Source organism: Ciconia boyciana, chromosome 6 (genome assembly GCF_034638445.1).
Source record: "Ciconia boyciana chromosome 6, ASM3463844v1, whole genome shotgun sequence".
Lineage (NCBI taxonomy): Eukaryota > Metazoa > Chordata > Aves > Ciconiiformes > Ciconiidae > Ciconia > Ciconia boyciana.
Window position 1 is genome coordinate 61,958,430 of NC_132939.1, and position 17,645 is coordinate 61,976,074.

General features: G+C 41.6%; 1 protein-coding gene across 2 annotated transcripts in view; it reads right to left on the reverse strand.

The window, feature by feature from the left end:
* Positions 1-17,645, reverse strand: part of AKT1 (AKT serine/threonine kinase 1) — a 74,970-nt gene that overhangs the window by 7,159 nt on the left and 50,166 nt on the right. For both annotated transcript variants that reach the window (XM_072863814.1, XM_072863815.1), the window contains 6 exons: positions 16,470-16,601; positions 16,238-16,303; positions 14,487-14,555; positions 13,632-13,757; positions 12,159-12,287; positions 7,939-8,153 (listed from right to left, as the gene is read on the reverse strand). In XM_072863814.1, coding sequence (XP_072719915.1) covers positions 7,939-8,153; positions 12,159-12,287; positions 13,632-13,757; positions 14,487-14,555; positions 16,238-16,303; positions 16,470-16,601 — 737 coding nt within the window. The remainder of the gene's footprint in view (positions 1-7,938; positions 8,154-12,158; positions 12,288-13,631; positions 13,758-14,486; positions 14,556-16,237; positions 16,304-16,469; positions 16,602-17,645) is intronic.

The window sequence follows — 17,645 nt, forward strand, 5'->3', positions numbered from 1 at the left end:
CTAAAAGATTTGAAAACATGCTAACAAATAGAATTTCAATAAAGGTCTCTCTTAAACAAACAAACAAAGAAAAAAAATAATAATCACAATTCCAAAGACCTGGCCTTCAGGAAAGATGCTGTCCTAGGGACCACGGCAGATCCTGCAAGTAAAAGGTATGAGCCACACCCACCCTTCTCTTTCCAAATTAAGAACTGACTAGCCCTTACAATTTTCTAGAGCAGAGCAATGCCAGCAGTAAAACTGAATTTGATTTTGAAGTGTAAGAGAGGCAAGGATTTTTAAGACAAACTGATTTATGCAACCTGTTTTAAATTTCCATTAAAGAAAACAGTTGACAACTGCAGCGATAATATCGTGTTGTATGCAAATCTTTCCTCCTCCTCGGCTTCACAAAAGCACAAAGGGTGTTTTATTGACTTAAGGTATATCAAGATAAAGCACTTTTATTCCAAAATAAAACTGTCCACACAGCTTATAGATACAATCAGTTTAGTTGCAGTCTTGAGCTAACAGATGCTTAAATTTTGCTATGGAGGTTAAAATGTTCTCTAAAAGATTGAACCGCATCTGCAAGCAAAGGCATGCACTGAGAAAACAAAACACATACTGAGTAATCAGCAGGAGACTTACTTTCAGGTAAAAAGGTTAAGACGACACTCAGAATTTTAAGTACAAGAGGTGTCACCGTGTCATTCCAGGCTGACCTCTAGTATCTGCCTGTTCTCTGACTCTTGGTGCCACTGGCAAACTGAGATATTATCCCTATTTTAAGAGCTTGGAACAACGGCTCTACATGACCAAGGCGAGAGCTATACTGCTACAGAAACATGAGCCAAGGACCGTGCTTCGAACCTGAAGCCAAGCTGCCTGGCCAGGTCTCATCCTTGCTGCACAGCAGTTGGCCCTGAATCTCCTCTGGGCCACATGTGGTAACCCTGTGGCCCCAATATGTCATTATTTGGGGGTAAAGGGAAGGGTTTCAGATCAGAATAACAGAGATAATGTGAAGGCTGTGCTACAGCCCATTGAAGTGGTATTTTGACAGCTTGAGACTGTACTGCATGCTCTGGGACACAGTTTGAAGGCACAATGCTATCGGGACAGCATTGGACGATTGTTTAGCGAGGAGTCGTCAAATACAGTGACACTTTTTGTCCATACTGCCGACTGGGAATGGATCCTGGTGCATGCAACCCTCTCAGCCATGCCCGAGCACTGTCTTCAGAGAGCGCAAGCTGGCAGAGGCCACAGCTGTACCAGAGAGACCAAGCAGCAGAAGCGCCGGGCAGTTCAGAGTCCATGCTTGCTTCCTGGCCCTCTTTCATTTAGCAGCACAGCAGCCTAAGGGGTTTACTCTTTCACGTTCCTTCAGGAAATGTGCAGTGGAAGAGGGAACAGATCCCCAGTCTTCGAGTTGCAAAGCGTCGGGTGATGCTCTCCTTCCCCAGGTAAGCTCTAAGACCAAGCCTAAGTGCACTCTAGAGCTCCACAGGCCAAACCAAGCTGGATGATGGCTCTCCCATCTGCCTGGCAGCACGTTATACAGCTGCAGAGCAGCCTGGAACAGAGACAAACTCTGTGAGTAATCATCTCTCGGCTGGTTCCCCACAGCTCTAGAGGCTTTGCCAAGTCTCTGCCAGGCTCCTCATTGCTTCCCCAGCGCAGATGATGGCCAGTGACGAAGAGGGTGGAGTCGATCCTCTTTATCCACAGATGTCAACAGACTGCAGTTCTGCACAGAACTTCAGGAGTGACTATGAGCTAAGAAGAACCTGAATCGTGTTCTGCAGAAGCACGCAGGAAGGCTGGCTGGCTGCAGCCATGTACGAGTGTTTTGGAGAACACGTTATCTAATACAAGCCTTTGTTCCATGAAGGGCAAATACGTACTCAGGGAAATGCCAAGAAAAACCCCAGATGCTTTACTTACCTTTTAAAAATCTATACTATTAAACAAATCCTTTCAAAGTGAATGGGGAAATGATAGAAACCTCATATTTTGGATATGGACTTATTCCAAAATGCACTCTTGTTTTTCAGAATTATTATGAAAGGACCCTCTCAAGGAGAGCAAAATTAAATCAGCACCTAATGCAAAAATCGTGGTTAAGCACCACTGAGAACTGAAAGAGCAGCATGTTTGCCTTTCATAAGGACATAAAACAACTGAAGAAAAATACAGCAGGAATAAAAGTATTGTACAAGAATCTTTTAAAGAAAGTTACATTCTGTGCATTTAAGTCTTCAGACAGAACGAAAAATAGTATAAATAGGACTTAAAAAGAAAATGCTACTGAGATTTACAGTATACAAGGAAATATAACAGAAAGTGTAGAGGCTAAAAAGCAATTAAAAAAAACAAACAACAAACCCCTCAAACCCCAAACTTCTGTCTACACTGGTCTCCTTAAAAAATACCTGCCAAACAGTTCTGGTTATACATTTAACTTCCATCTATATTTGAGAGCCTTTGTTTCTATGTTTCAGCTGAATCCCAAGGAGAAAATTATTAATAAAGTGCAACATCAATATTAAACTGAAACCATTTCTACATTTTTAGTTTTTATGAAACTGTGTATTGCTTGCAAGTTACTTTAATCATTTAATGACAAATGTCTGTGCTCCATGAGTCAAGGGCAATCAACTATCATTCCACAGAGAAACCATATGCAAATATTTTTATAAATGTGTACTGTAATTTTATTTTTTTATATATATATATAAAATATAGTGTATTTATACACACGGTCAACAGTCAAAGTAGTATTATCACAGGCCAGAAGATTGCAATTAGTGGATCACAGGAAAAATACTGCTTCTCTACTTGTCCTTGAAAAAGTGAACAGTGCTCAGCACCCAGGTCCATTCCCAGCTCTTTAAGAAGAAACCCACAATCTTTTAGTTTTATAGTTAAAAAGCTTCTACAGTAAGGATGGCCAGACTCCAACACAGGAAAGTGGGCAGCAACTGCCTTCTGCCCTGCCCAATAATCCCATCCATAAGCTTGTGCTTCACCACATTAGGAGCCACAATACAGATTCTAACCGTGGGCGAATCCTCATCTGAAGAGACTGTCATACTTTTATGTGACCAATTTCTGTTGTTTACAGATTTGCACATGCACCATCCTCACTGGAGAAGACGGCCACAGTTTTAGGCACCGCTTCTGTTGCTGTTCTGTCTTCACATGGTTTCTCTGACTCCCCCCTGCCCCCAAACCTGGGTCTACAACAGTGCCAATATACCCACTGGGCTCAAGAAAATCAGCTCAGCAAAAGCTATTAGCGTTCACCAGCTCAGAGCACACAGATGCGCATTTCTCCTTCTCTGATACAGTCAGGATGGAGACTACTAACTTCTTTTACTATGGCCCTTACCTTCAGAGGTCTCTAATAGCCACAGGGAAGGATTTAGGAACTGCACCTACATTGCTTTCCTGTGACGGGCACTAGCAGCACGGAGAAGCTCTGGTTGGCTTTGGGAACAGCACGATTTGATGACTCCAGATTGGGAAAGAAAAGGCCATATTCTTCCCAAAGCCCTGTACACACAGTCTTTGGGGGCTTTCCTGCTCAGAGATTAAGACTTTTGGAAAGCCTAATGCAACTCCCAGCTCTGTGCTGAGCTTTACTTTCCCACTTCTTCATTAACCACATGCATGCGACACAAACATAGTGGATCCAGTAACACTGGAAAAAGCTCCCACCCTCCAACATTAGTAACCACAAAGGAGTCATGTTTGAGGATGCTGAGGCTTGGGAAGTCTCTAAACTACTGATTTCTAGAAAGCTGGGAAAAAATATCTTTAAATTTGCCTTTTATGTTTTCCTCAGCTTCAATTTAGATTTCTTATGGGTGAACTGTTTGAGTTTGCCCAAACTCATTCTGAATAGCTTCGGACTGAACCGATTTAGACTAAAATTACCATGCACAACAACTAAATCTCAGTCTACCTCAAAGCACCTGGTGAAACACGTATGAAGACTTGATGAGCACTCTGCATTTCAAGTGATACCCAGGACACTGGAGTTGTCTGGAGATAGAAACACTTTTGTACTCAAGACACACACATTTCAAAGAAAACACAAGACACTTGTCATGCATGGTTTCAAAACTCTGGATGCCCACAAGGCATGAAGTCTGCTGCCTAAGAGGACCAGCTATTCAAGATTACTTCCTCCTGCCTGCCACCAGCTAGCTGAGACCACCTCCAGGCCCCTGCAATCCCCATGACTGTCACCTCTACCTCTTCCAACTCCAGCAGTGGCTGTGTGGGCTGCAGACCTAGTTGTGTCCGAGAGCAAGTTTGCTCAAGCCATCTGCCCTTCCCATAGCAGAGCACCACAGAGGACAGAGACATACACCTTAACTACAAATCGCCTCCTTTCACAAGGAAAAAAAAAACAAGGAGTTTAGTTTTCATGCAGGGAAAGGCTTGATTGACCCTGATCTTCCTGAGCATCTGCAGCCAAAGTTGCACTCTGGATGTGGAAAGAACCACCATCACTAGAAAGAACAAAGTGCCAGATCTCTGTGTGGCTGCAAGGACTGATCACCAGTTCCCATCGACCACCTTCAGCACTCCAAAGCCACAACTACAACTCTGTGAAGTCATTAAATCTTTTAACAGGCGTTTGTGAAATGCTACATCATCTTTCTCTCATTCTTCCTGAATGGCAAGGTCCAACAGCACCACAGAAGACAGAAGTAGATGAAGCAGCTTGTGACAAACCCCATCTGAAAGAGGCTGAACAACCCTGACCTATGACAGGGAGCACTAAGGCATGCAGTGAATACACATGATCAAAATTCAGAGGAAACCATCCTGAAGTTCTCTCAAGTTTAAAACCTGCCAAGATTCAGAGCTTGCGAGACACTCTGCTGATTACAAACCCACCCACTCGTCTAAACTCAGCTCGTTTACATGGAGCACTCTGATCCATGCCCACTTTCACAGGTTGCAGTCTCCACAGCCAGAGAAAGAATAATAAAAGTTAAAAACCTTGCTGTTTCACATGTGAAAAAAAATGCTTTGATCACCTCTTTCCATTTGATACGTGTCACAAAACAGCAAAGGAGAATTTCAGGTCACATTAAAAGGAAATATTTACAGAATATTTTTTCCTTCTTAGGAAAATTAGGGCTCACATTACAAGATTAATAAACTTATATCAATCCCAAAAGAAACTTCAAAATTCCTTTTCTCTTACAAAATGGATTTTATATGACCAAATTCAGAAAACAGCCATGATTAAAAGCAGAATGCAATTTATTGTTCTTCACATTTTCCCATATGCCTGTAAGTTCGAGACTGAACTGGTATTACCGGATGCAGAGTGCTAAGACTACTTCTATCCATCTCAGGTACAACAGGTAATTTTTAAGATTTAATTCACTGATGCAGGTCACAATTCCCTAGCTCCTTGATATTTAACTTAAAATATCCTCATCACTGAGATTCATTACATCAACCTTTTTTGTTGTTGGGGTTTTTTTTGAGGATTTTACAGGAAGGGACAACATCTCCCAGCTTCATTTTTCTCATGGTTTTGGCTGTCTCCTCCATCCCACTCTGAAGTTCATCAGCAGTTACTAAACGCTGCCAATTCTGATGTTTTCTGCCACAGACAATGTTACAATGACACCAACTTCTGTCCACCACTGGGCTTTGTGAGAGAGGGGATTTCTGTTGAATTACATAGTGGTTCCCCAAAGCATCATCAACGGGCTAATGTCAACCAGACTATCGCACATTATTTAACTTTTCACTGAATGTATTTTCGTAGCTATCTGGCTGTTTTTCTTCAATAAGGTTCCCTGAACTCACTATGAGTCAACTACCAAGTACCCCAGGCGCCCACCCAGCACACAGACCACACAGTAAAAAGAAAATAAAACTACAAGGCCAGAACTCAGGACTTTTACCCCTAGTGCTTCCAGCTCAGTTCTCTGTACTGCCCAAAACGCCACAAAGCACAGTGGATTTGCAGAATCACAACTTCAGTTAAAAAGTTGGGTGAACAGTGATTGGTGAGAAACCAGTATTTAAGAACGGTCCATGATCCAAAAAGCTTGGGAAGCACCAGTGTAATTAGCAAGCTGCGGGCATGTGTGCAGGCTTGTCTAGTCTATAGTTATTTCTATCAGCAGCATGAAAATCATCTGTCCAACAGATCAGAGCCTCGCTGGTTCCAAGCCTGCAGAAGATACATGTGAAGAAGTGGCTATTTGTATAAAATGAGCATATTGTGGAGTAATTATTGGCATTGGGAAAACCTTGTAATTAGAAACAAGTGGGCGTTCTTTGTTTGTAAACAAATTGCATTTTGGTTCATCAGAGATGCTCCTTTAAGAACAAATTACAGCAGATGCTGCTTGTGTTTCCAGTGATTGAAAGGCCCCACCTGAATAAGCTACAAAAGGGTCACAATTGTATTTAACCCAGTGCTTTCCTGGACAGGAATCCTGTTGGCAGGGGCTACAACCACGCTCGCAGAGCATGGTGCCTGGGGGGGCTGCTAATCAGTTACACAACCTTCTCCTGGAGGTCCCCTTGCAGGCGCCAGGTTCAGGAGGGGTGTGCAGCTGTTGCCACCTAGTACAAGGCTGGCATGATCCTGACTACAACCGTTCCTGGTTCCCCATGTCACCGCTAAGTTGAATCCTCCAGTCGTACAAGTTGTGGATTTGCATTACAAGATGTCTCAACAGGATTTTCCATCAAAAATAGTGATGGAAATAGCCTACGGTGATGACAAAAATCCTTGCTACAAGTATCCGCGTACTGGCAAAACCCATCTTCCTGCTATGTGCACACACGCACACAGACTAAACAAACATCAGAAAGCAAACCAGAATACTCTGCTTACACCTCACATGAAAGATTTCCTATTTGGGGCCCATTTACGGTGGAAGGTTCACGACAGGACATCAGGGGCAGAGTCACAGTATTATTTGTTTTAAAAATGTCTGGGTTGACAAGATGGCAGGTTTTTAAACTGATGTTTATCTTGGTGTGAAGGTCAACATCCTTTTTGGATCTTGTTCTATTTTCTGTTTGTTAGCCATTAAGGGCTTGGGTTTTTTGTTTTGTTTTCTTCTGTTTTTAAATCAAGGGTTACTTTTTAAATAATACAGCATAGCAAAAAAACCCCAAACAAACAAACAAAAAAAACCCCCAAAAAACAAAAGGAGGAAACGCGAAAAGTAGATTAAGCATAGTATAGACTCCACCACAAATGTGGTACAAACACCACCACCTACTGTCCAAAGCACGATGCTAAATCACTGGCACAGATTTAACCAAAAATTCAGAAAACGGACAGCAGCCTGAACTGGGACAGCAGGTGAAAGCATTCACTGTAGAGCAGCTTATAACCCACAGCAGCCATTGGATTCAATATGACCGAAGGCAGGGTTAACTTGCTTTGTCTCAGGCTATAGTTTTGTGTTAATGACAGCCATTGTATTCTGAAGTTCAGCCTTCTGATCACCAAAGCTGCTTCATGTCGCTATTTGCAGTGTCAGCTCATGTCAGAAGTTAAAATAAAAACGAGTAGGTCCACTTGCTGCATCTTAGTGGATGATCATTTTGAATGGATTAGAAACAAAACTACAATTTTGTCTTAAATACCTTCCTCAACTGTAAATAAAGAAAAACAACTGGCATGCATGCATTCAGTAGCCCTTTGTGCAGTACCATTTTCAATTGCTTTTCAATGATGGCGATACAGGCCTTTCATATGGCAGCATAGAAATAGTCACTTTTAAGTCACTTGTCTTGAAGATAGTTCCCTATAATAGACATGCCTCTGCATAGCACAATTATTAACTTCTTTGTGAAGCCCTTAACAGAATTTTTTTTTCCCTTTTTTTTTTTTTGGTATTTCTGAGGGCATGAGTGCTTAAAAGTGCAACTATTAAGCACCAGTCTCACCTTTGCTTAGGATCTTTCTTCAGCAAACCTGACAAGAGAGATTTTGCTTCAGGTGACAAAGTGCGTGGAAATCTAATCTCCTCCATGAGGATGAGTTCAAAGAGCTTTTCGTGGTCTTGATTGTAGAAAGGGAGCCGGCCACACATCATTTCATACATCACAACTCCTAAACCCCACCAGTCCACTGCACGACCATAGTCATTATCTTCCAGCACCTGCAGAAATGTAAGGAAAAGGCCTTAGAAGACATTCCCAAACTAGGCATGAACACAGAACTCGAGGCAAAATTTACCCCAGGAAGTTCATCTTTTCACATGTCATAGCCGAATCTACCAGCAGAGTATTTGCAGAAGATCCATTTGAGAAGAACTGGCATCCACATTCACCACGCTAGGTGAGCAGGAGGGGGAAAAGGAGGCAGCGGGTACGTTACGGCAGCTTCCTTCTCTTCTTCCTCCCACCTTCCCTCTCACATTATGGTCATGATAAGCACAACCTTCGAAAGCCCAAAGGCTGAGAACTGTTCTCACGTTACAGAGCCAGCTGTTAAATTCTCACTTACTCATCACAAACTGTTCCAAATGGGATCCAATTTTTTAGAAAAACCCCAAACCACTAAGGAGCCAGTAAAGGGAGAAGAGAGAAGACCGTCAACCTGTAACTTCACAAGCGACAAGCCAAACATCCCCATCATCTTCATATCAACCTGCATCCCCCAAAGGGTGGCTCTGCACATCCTGAAAGACCACCCATAAATACTAAATGACTAATCTACATTAAACACTCAGAGCCAGAAAGCCACTCCTAACATTTGACCGGCTGTAAGGCCGTAAAACGGCAGCCAAATTGTCTGGAAATGTTTCCCCTCCTCCCCTCTGCCCCCCTCCAAAGGCACTTGCTCACTAGCTCTAACACTCCTGCCTCTGCTTAGGGGGCTACAAGCCCAGGAATTGTCAGTGCGGTGGACTTCTGCCAGGTCTCACAGCAGGAGGAGTCCAGCACAGTTCATTTTTCCCTTCCCCTGGGCACTTCTACCTAATACCGCCCCGGCTGGTGCAGGGACTCAGGACCCCAGCAGTGCCCTCCATCTCTCCTGCTTGCTCCGGAGAAGCCCTGTCATAATGCATTTCTGATCATCTGCACTGAAGGTTGCCGAAGGGAGTGGGGAGTGTTTTGTGGCTTGTGGAGTGGATGTTACGAGGACTTCTCTAGACTTTGTGTCTCCTATGCAGTTGTCCGTAGCTGACACTAACAGTCTCATGTTCCAGACCCTGTCCTCAGGTTTTAGTTGTCATCTTAACTCTTTTCGCGGGTCTGCACTGAACTGCTTACTCTTGCTAAGAGCGCAAACCACAACAGCACCACCATCATGTTTTATTGTTGCATGGTGTCTGTTGTGAGCTTTACATTGCTACAATTCAGAATACTTTTACGCTCAAAATTAATAGGGTGAAAGAGCCAAACGAAGCCGATGCAAGTTTAACAAAGGCAGGATCTGAACCTCTTACAAACCTTGATAAAGGTTTTGCACACAGAAAAGAAGCATCGAGACACTCCATGTAACAACTGTATGCACTCAGCCTCTCTTTATTCACTAATTATTCCCCTTAATTATCTGAACGAGAGAAAGGGCCTGCACTAAAAATCAAAAGGCTGCCAGGTATTAGATTACCCCACATTGGTCTATTTACAGCATCCCCTGCCGTATGATTCACACCAAACGACAGCTGGCTCTGCAGCTGCCCTGTATATGTATACGGCCGACACAGCTGCCGACCGGACAGGATTCCAGGAGCCGGCCCCGTCCTTCCCAAGGCATCGCGGCCCTGCAGCTCACAGGAGATATTGTGTGACAATGCAGTTACTGCTCTCTGAGTCACCCTGTTCAATAAGCGCTTCCTGTTCGCACTCCTCTACACTTGGGTTACCTAAAATAAAACAGTCACGGGGCCTCCGATTTTTATTTTTATTTTTTAAACTGCTGCAAGAGATGCAATAGGAGAGGACTGAAAGAAAAACAAAACCACGGAGGCCTTTGTTGTATATGTAGTAAATGCTACAGGTGCTTTCAAAATACAGCAAATACTTCAACTGTTACTTTAGTAAGCGTATTAATACTCTGTATTATAATCTAGATTACTAACTACAACTCTTTTCTTCACCTCCTGTAAACATCACAGCCCTCGATGCATCTGACACATCAAAGTTGACATGGTTCAGTCACTGTCATCCATGCACGAGATTCCAATAGGAACCTAAAAACAACGATGCAACAACTGTACAAACACGCCGCTATGCCAGACTCAAGTTACAAATGCAGTCAAGAAGATTGAGACCCCTGCTTTTAAGGATGTATGACCTTAAACGCAGGGAATATCACCCGCGCACAGTTTCTAGATTTTTTGCATGCTATCAACCAGATGACAAAAGCCTCCAGAATTTAACACTCCAACTCACAGATGGGATTTGCAAGTAAGGGAGAGAGCTGGGTTAATCAAAAGGATTTGTCCTTCAGGGTTTTGGATGAGCCAACTCATCATAAATATTAAAAAGAAAAATAATAGCAAATAATATAACAAAAAGAACAACATAACGCCTGCACAGGGAATCCCCACATTCCAAGTTAAGAAAAAACAAACCCAAAACAATAAATATTTTTAGTCTCCTCATAAAATTCTTGATGAGAAACTGAAGTTCAGCAATTGATTTTAAGAGGGAAGCTAAAATAAAAGCCATGTTTATGAATAATAAACACTCTGTCATGCTGCTAATTACTCCCTGCATCAGTAAATCTCAAACAGTGGCGCATGGACCCCAATTTAGATTCACTGAAGACTTCTGGTGATCCATGGAGAGCTGGCAGCTATCATGAGACTGGCTCCACCTCCTTGCTGCAAGCTACTTTGACAGGTGCCCACGTTCTTCATTATTACAAAGACACTGGAGGCCCTTGAAAGCAGCTGGGAGTTAAAAAAAAAAAAACAAAAACAAAACAAACAAAAAAAAAAACCAAGAGCACGCTGCCACGGCTATGCAAGCAGAGGGTGCAAAAGCACTGATCAGCAAAGACATCAGCTCTCAGCAGAAATATTCCTCCTCCACTTTGGTTTTCTGCATACTTCAACTCAGGAAAGGTTTGCAATGCCCAGGTCCCCCACCTCAGAGAAAGGCTACATCCTGGCTATGCCAACAATATATATTCTGCCGGCAGCCCAAGACTTGCTTCTGCCTGTGCTCTGAGCTGGATGGAAGCCTTAACGCCATGGGTAGCAAAGCACCCACTGCAAGGCAACGAGCCCTTCTGTGAGGCACACCGCATTAGGCCAGGCTTGGTGCCCTACTAATACAGAGAGTCTGCTTCCAGATAGCTCAGAGCGTGGGCAGAGAAAACTAGTGTCTGCCTGCAAAATACCATGTATACGTATGTCTTCCATCACACAATTTCACTTTTGATCTGCCCGTAACTAACTCACAGCTATAACACCACCTGTGTTGCACAACTCTCAGAAGGGGTGTTGCCAGGATGAAAGTTGCAAGCACACATTTGTGTTTTATACTTAAAAAAAAAAAGAAATTAGCAAAAAAAAATCCCCAAAACGTACAGCTTGGGGACCAAGATCCCCTGCTTGGATTTATTTCCTCTGAAACTGAAAAGTTGAAATTAACATTGAGAAACATCTCGTGCTTTTACAGTCACAAAACGGTTGGCACTTTTAATGCATACCATGCTAAATACTGCAGAAAAAGCTTGGTCTGTCCTGTTTCTGAAAACACATTGCCTTATACTGTCTTCAAAGAGTAAAAGAACTGGACAATACTTCTACTTCTTAAGCGAAGTCCTGTTGATAGCTTTCAAATAGGCCAACGCACAGTAAACAAATTGCAAAACAGTGACCAATCCATGAAGTAGTATTTGAAGTGATTTAGAAGTGTTTTTTTTTAAATCAGATTTCTGACACAAGAAGCAAGCACTGTTCCAGTAAAATGTAAGTATTCCCTAAAGTGGAAGGAAGATACTACCCTGCCCCAAAATTATCACATACCGTTATGCTAAAGATATGTCCCAGAACATGATGAATAAAAGATTCTCAGTGTGTGTTGTTATATAACAGTAGTTACCGTATGAACACATTATAGCCCAGGAATTATTCTGTACCGCTACTGCTATCACAGATGGCATTTAAGAAGATAATTTAGTACAACAGCCAACATAAACATACCTCTGGTGCAAGGTACTCTGGAGTGCCACAGAAAGTCTTCATTGTTGCTCCATCCTTGATGCCTTCTTTACACAGTCCGAAGTCTGTTATTTTTATGTGTCCATCTTTATCCAGCATAAGGTTTTCCAACTGAAAAGAAAATCCAAGTGAAAGACATTATTACGTATAACATACGCTGCTCCTGAGCAAGTCAATGAAAGACATGAATTTCTGCAGATCAGTTTTCAACCTTGTTCTTACTGGGGTCAGAACCATAGCAGCTGCCAAAGCACGCATGACGTAAATATACATTTATATCATTTTCTTTAGTTTTTTAGGGAACGTTAGGTAACCAATTTGCAGTCTTTGGGTAACCAATCATATATACAGAAAGAATGCACAATGTAGACGTATTTATGCTTCTGCAATATTATCACCAACAGAACGCCAGTTCTTTAAAAAATATATTAAGTATTCCCCCTCACACAACTTCATCCCTGCTTTTACTCTAAGTGATTTTATGAAATACTCTGTACCAGTAAAGGATAGCAAATGAAACAAAAAATCAAATACAAGGCTAAGGAACCACTTCCAAGGAGACTCTTTACATGAGAATCACTTCATACATTTACTCAGCACGTGGTATTCATCCTAGCCTGTGCCACTCATTTTTGAGAAAGCCATCCAGATTTCAGGACAGAGTTTCCACTGTGTATGAAATAAAGTGCACTTTCAAAGGAATCACAGTGATAAGGGAGACAAAATCCCAGCAGGAATCCCAAAATGACTTTGATGTAGCCTGAAAACATTACATATCATGCTTCATTTTAGATTGCTCCTAAATGAACTACCAGTATCCCCTTGCTCCTAAATGAACTACCGGTATCCCCTCATCCTCTCCTGAATACACTTATCCAGGAAAAAAAAAAAAAAGCTATTGTTGCATTTTCCTCAAGAATTTCCCAAGTTTGTTTGCCCCGAGATTTCTTGTTTGGTTGGGGTTTTTTTTCCCCCTTCTCTGCTCACCAAACAAATAAGTAACTTGAAGCTTATCCAATTTTCTAACTGCAAGCAGGTACTATGAAGATAGTGCTGCGCAGCACACTGCAAGAAAGCACAACATCCACACAGTATGAATTTGCATCTATCTGATAAGACCGAGGATGAAGAGCCCAGGATTATGTTCCACCATGCAGAAGAGCCAGTAAGGTTTCTCTTAGAACATAAGCAGGCAAGTGAAAATGCAACCCAAGTAGCTCAGTACACCTTCATATTCTCTGAAATGCTGCCAGTGTCCTGATAAATGCATTATACAACCTCTTAGACTATAAAAGTGTTTAGACATCCTGTACATTCAAGTCCAACAGCTGCAATAACTGTTATGTTAAAGTTCAGTCAGGAAAGACCTTCTTATAGTTCAGGCTCATTTGCTTTTGTGACTAACAAACAAAAAGCCCAAAACCAAAAAGCCTATGAAATTATTTTTCTACATACCTTCAAATCTCTATAAACCACATTCTTCTCTGAATGCAGGTAATCCAGTGCTGAAACAATCTCAGCTCCATAAAACCGAGCCCGGTCTTCAGAAAAGACACGCTCTCTTGACAGATGGAAAAACAACTACGAGAACGATAATTTGTTACCTTTAGATTGCACATGTTTCTGAGTTATGTCTCGCACTTTGCAGGCCATCCTGCTTGGAATAAGATATTACCTAAGAGAAAACCCCTTCCCATCCTCACCCAGCTGTGTTCCCAAATGTGTTAAAAAGCATCATAAATTAAATAACTAGACAATTATATCTCATATTCACAGATGCACACCGATAACCAGTTTGTATACTGCACATTCTTGTACGTACAGAAAATTATAAAAACCCATTTTGATTGAACTACAATTACATATTAAAACTACAGCTTAATGCACGATTTAGAGACATGTTAATATTCCAACTTTTCCTTCCTGCTGTCTAACAGTAGTTTGCTGTTTCTAGTTCTCCCTCCAAAGTAATGCGTGCTCACAATATTCATTAAAAAGTGTTAAAAGTTGTCTGCAGAGCAACTAGAAAGCAACCTTGCCTTCTCGATTTACTAAATGTCAGATTACAGTATGTTGCTGTCACGTAAAATATGAACCTACACCCAAAACCTCTATTCTCTAAAAATGGAGTTAAGAAAATTGAGAGCCTTAATTCTTAGTATTAGTTAAACCTGCAAACAGCTCTGTTTAACTGGGACAACTTGCATTAATTAGAATTGCAAACATGGACCTTAGCTAAATAATGTCAAGCAGAATTAGCAGTAGTACAAGAAAATCCTAAAGTATTAAACATTATTACATTTCCCTTACCTCCCCTCCATTAGCATACTCCATAACAAAACACAAGCGATCATGTGTCTGAAAGGAATACTTTAAAGCCTGAAACAGATTTAAACCAAAACTTAGAAGACAGATCACACTGACAGTTATAAAAGCATTTTTAATAGATTTTCAGAAACATAGACAGACATTAAATCTTCTATTTTAGTGGACTTTTTGTCCTTGGATCTTATCTAATACTTACACTTTCCTGTTGCAGCTGAGGACTGATCCACTGCCAACTTATTTCATTAAATAAATCTAATAAAGCATTAAAACAATCCCTTGCAGAAGCTATCAGTAATGCCTACAATGGTGTGAAACAAAGTCCTGGCCCATTAACAGTGATACAAAATGTACCAATAGTGGCTCTGAAGTTTCGTGCCCAGGCCACAAGCTCCCCTAGTTTCATTACACAGACAAGAGGCCACAACCAAACCCCAGAGCACAAGGTTTTACTGCACTGGCTACAAGCCCTCTTGTATGAAACACATATATATTTACACACACCAGCCCCCTCGTCTCTGCCCTGCTGCCTGCAACTGCTCCCTGTTGATAGCCTGCCAGAGGATTGAGCAACGCTGTCAATACCAATTTGTGAGCAATTCACAAAAATGTACCGGACAGAGGGTGTGATGAAGTGGCACAAGGTGCCTTTGTACAGTCCTGTCACGTGTATTCCTGTGGCAAGAGTAACATCAACTTGTTTGCCACAGTCTTAAGTTTCTTGGTCGTAACCCAGTCTTTGTAGCTGACTTCTCAAGACAGCCCTTGTTTTAGGTATTTGGATTTATGAAAGCATTAAAAAGAAAATACCGCATATGATATCATCGTCTTCATTACTAGGGGTGGCATTTTTAAACCAGTCATATTTTTGCAGAGAGAGGGAGGATCAGGTTTTAGACATGTCAACAAACATTTACTGATTATACCCAATACAGCCAATATTTACTTCCAGAAGCCACACTTAAAAGTCTAAATTCCAGTTAAGCCCTTGTGTACCTGGAGAAAGGAAACAACCAGGATCCTACACAGGTCTCTTAGAGGACTTAAGCGGTTGGAAACAATTCAGAGCCAAGTTGTCATAAATACTAGAAACAAAATCTTGAGGTAGAACTTGGGTATCTGAGCTCAACCCAGTAAGACTGCTGGTGTTGGAGGTCTAAACTGAGAGTATGGTTTGATTTTACAGCTAAGCCAATCCAAAAGGAAAGCAGCGGATAAAGCACAGTCCTCTCTTCCCTGTCCCATCCCACATGCTCCCACCACTATTCTTTGGCTGGCATTACCAGTACTCTGATTCCATAGCGAGCTGCTTCTGGGAGCGTAAAAAAAACAACAAAGGCAAAATTAAAGGCTTTTCCCCCCACTGTATCTTCCTGAGCTTGTTTGTCACAAGATCAGGGTCACCCTGATCTCTGCTACAAAGAAGAGACCAAGCATTTGGAGGACAAGGAAAGCAGATACCTCTCTCAGAGATAGCAAGCCATTAAATGGGTGAGCCATAAAGTCAAACCACACCCTGAAACACTGTCTTCAAGAGGTACTGAGGACCTGCTCTGCAAGAATCAGAAGACTTAAAAAAGCATTTTAATTTGTGCTTCCCAAAAATGGAACGGTACAAAAATACACAGCCACTCTGAAAACACAGATCTCAGATGTATTATATAAATAACAAAAAATAAGGAAAGTCTTGGTTGTCATGATGTCAAGTTACACTCAGCAGAGGGAAAAATGCTTACTGTTAAGAATGGATGCCGTGAGTTCTGTAAAACACGGTTTTCTGTCAGCGTGTGTGCTACTTCATCCTGAAACACAAGCAGAAGGAAATCAGCAAAGTGATTCCCCAGATCAGGGGTCCATTTCAAACACTAATGGAGCAATTATTTACAAGTACTCAGAGAATCCTTGGTATGACTTCCCCAAAGGCTGTATCAAGGATGAACCACATTCCCAATTTTCCCATCTACTCACCTTTGCTACAATAACTTCCTTCTTCAGAATTTTCATAGCATAATACCGTCCGGTTGCTTTTTCTTTAACTAAAATGACCTTTCCAAAAGTGCCTTTTCCCAGTAGTTTAAGGTATTCAAACTCATTCATGGTCTGTTAATGATACAGATAAACAAGAACTGAATTACATGAACTAACAGCAAGTATATCATTCTCAGACTAGAATTTCTCATTCATGTGAGAATGCATTGCATATGTTGCATATGTGGTTTTTTTAAATCCTTTTGCTTAGTAGAAATCAGGAGCAGAAATGATTCTTCCATAAAAATGAATACCAGTGCACTCTGAAAGATAATCAATCAAACTATTTAGGGAAAACCATAAGCTTTCAATTAATAGAACGCTCTTTCACATGACTCAACACTCAACTGTGCAGATACCATTCAACGTATTATTATTAATCCATAGACTTTTTGACCACTTTGTCAGTGCAGCCATTCACTAAAAAGCACATGTTGCTCTGATTCCAGGGATTAAACCCATACCTTTTTTCCCCTAGAGAAGTTCCCCACCTCTCTAAGGGACCAGCTTGCTTGGGCTCCATTGAACAGCACCAAAACCCACAGACAAAACGACTGCCTCACAGATTAGCCATTCGCTCTTATTTGTTTCGCCATTAGGAAAAATGTTGGGGAAAATCAGAATCTGTTGCAGACTGAGGATAGTCTCTGTACTGTCATATCAATGACCGTTGCCAACATGGCAACAGTAAGACTTACACAGCCAAAGGCTACTGCAGCCTAGGTTGGGGAAAAATTTTAATATGCTTCCAATAGCAAACTTTCTCCATATTCTTCCCTAGAGCCAGCTGAGGACACTTACTGCTAATTGTTCAATACAGTCGATGCCAGGACCCCAATAATCATTTTGACTATCCTCAGATGCCCAGACAGTCACTGTCTCAGAAGAACATGTATATTTGACCAACGAGGTAGTTCTTGCATTTCTATGAAGAGCTGCTCAGCAAGAGCAGTACCTGTTCAGTCAAGGACACAGAAGACTAATGGCAGCTACAATTCAGAGTGACATGTAAGTAGCCACCCACAACAGGCTAAAACCGCTGACATGACACAAGGCTGGCACATATACTTAGTGATGACACTGGTGGATGGCTATCTTTTTTCTTTAAAAACTTTA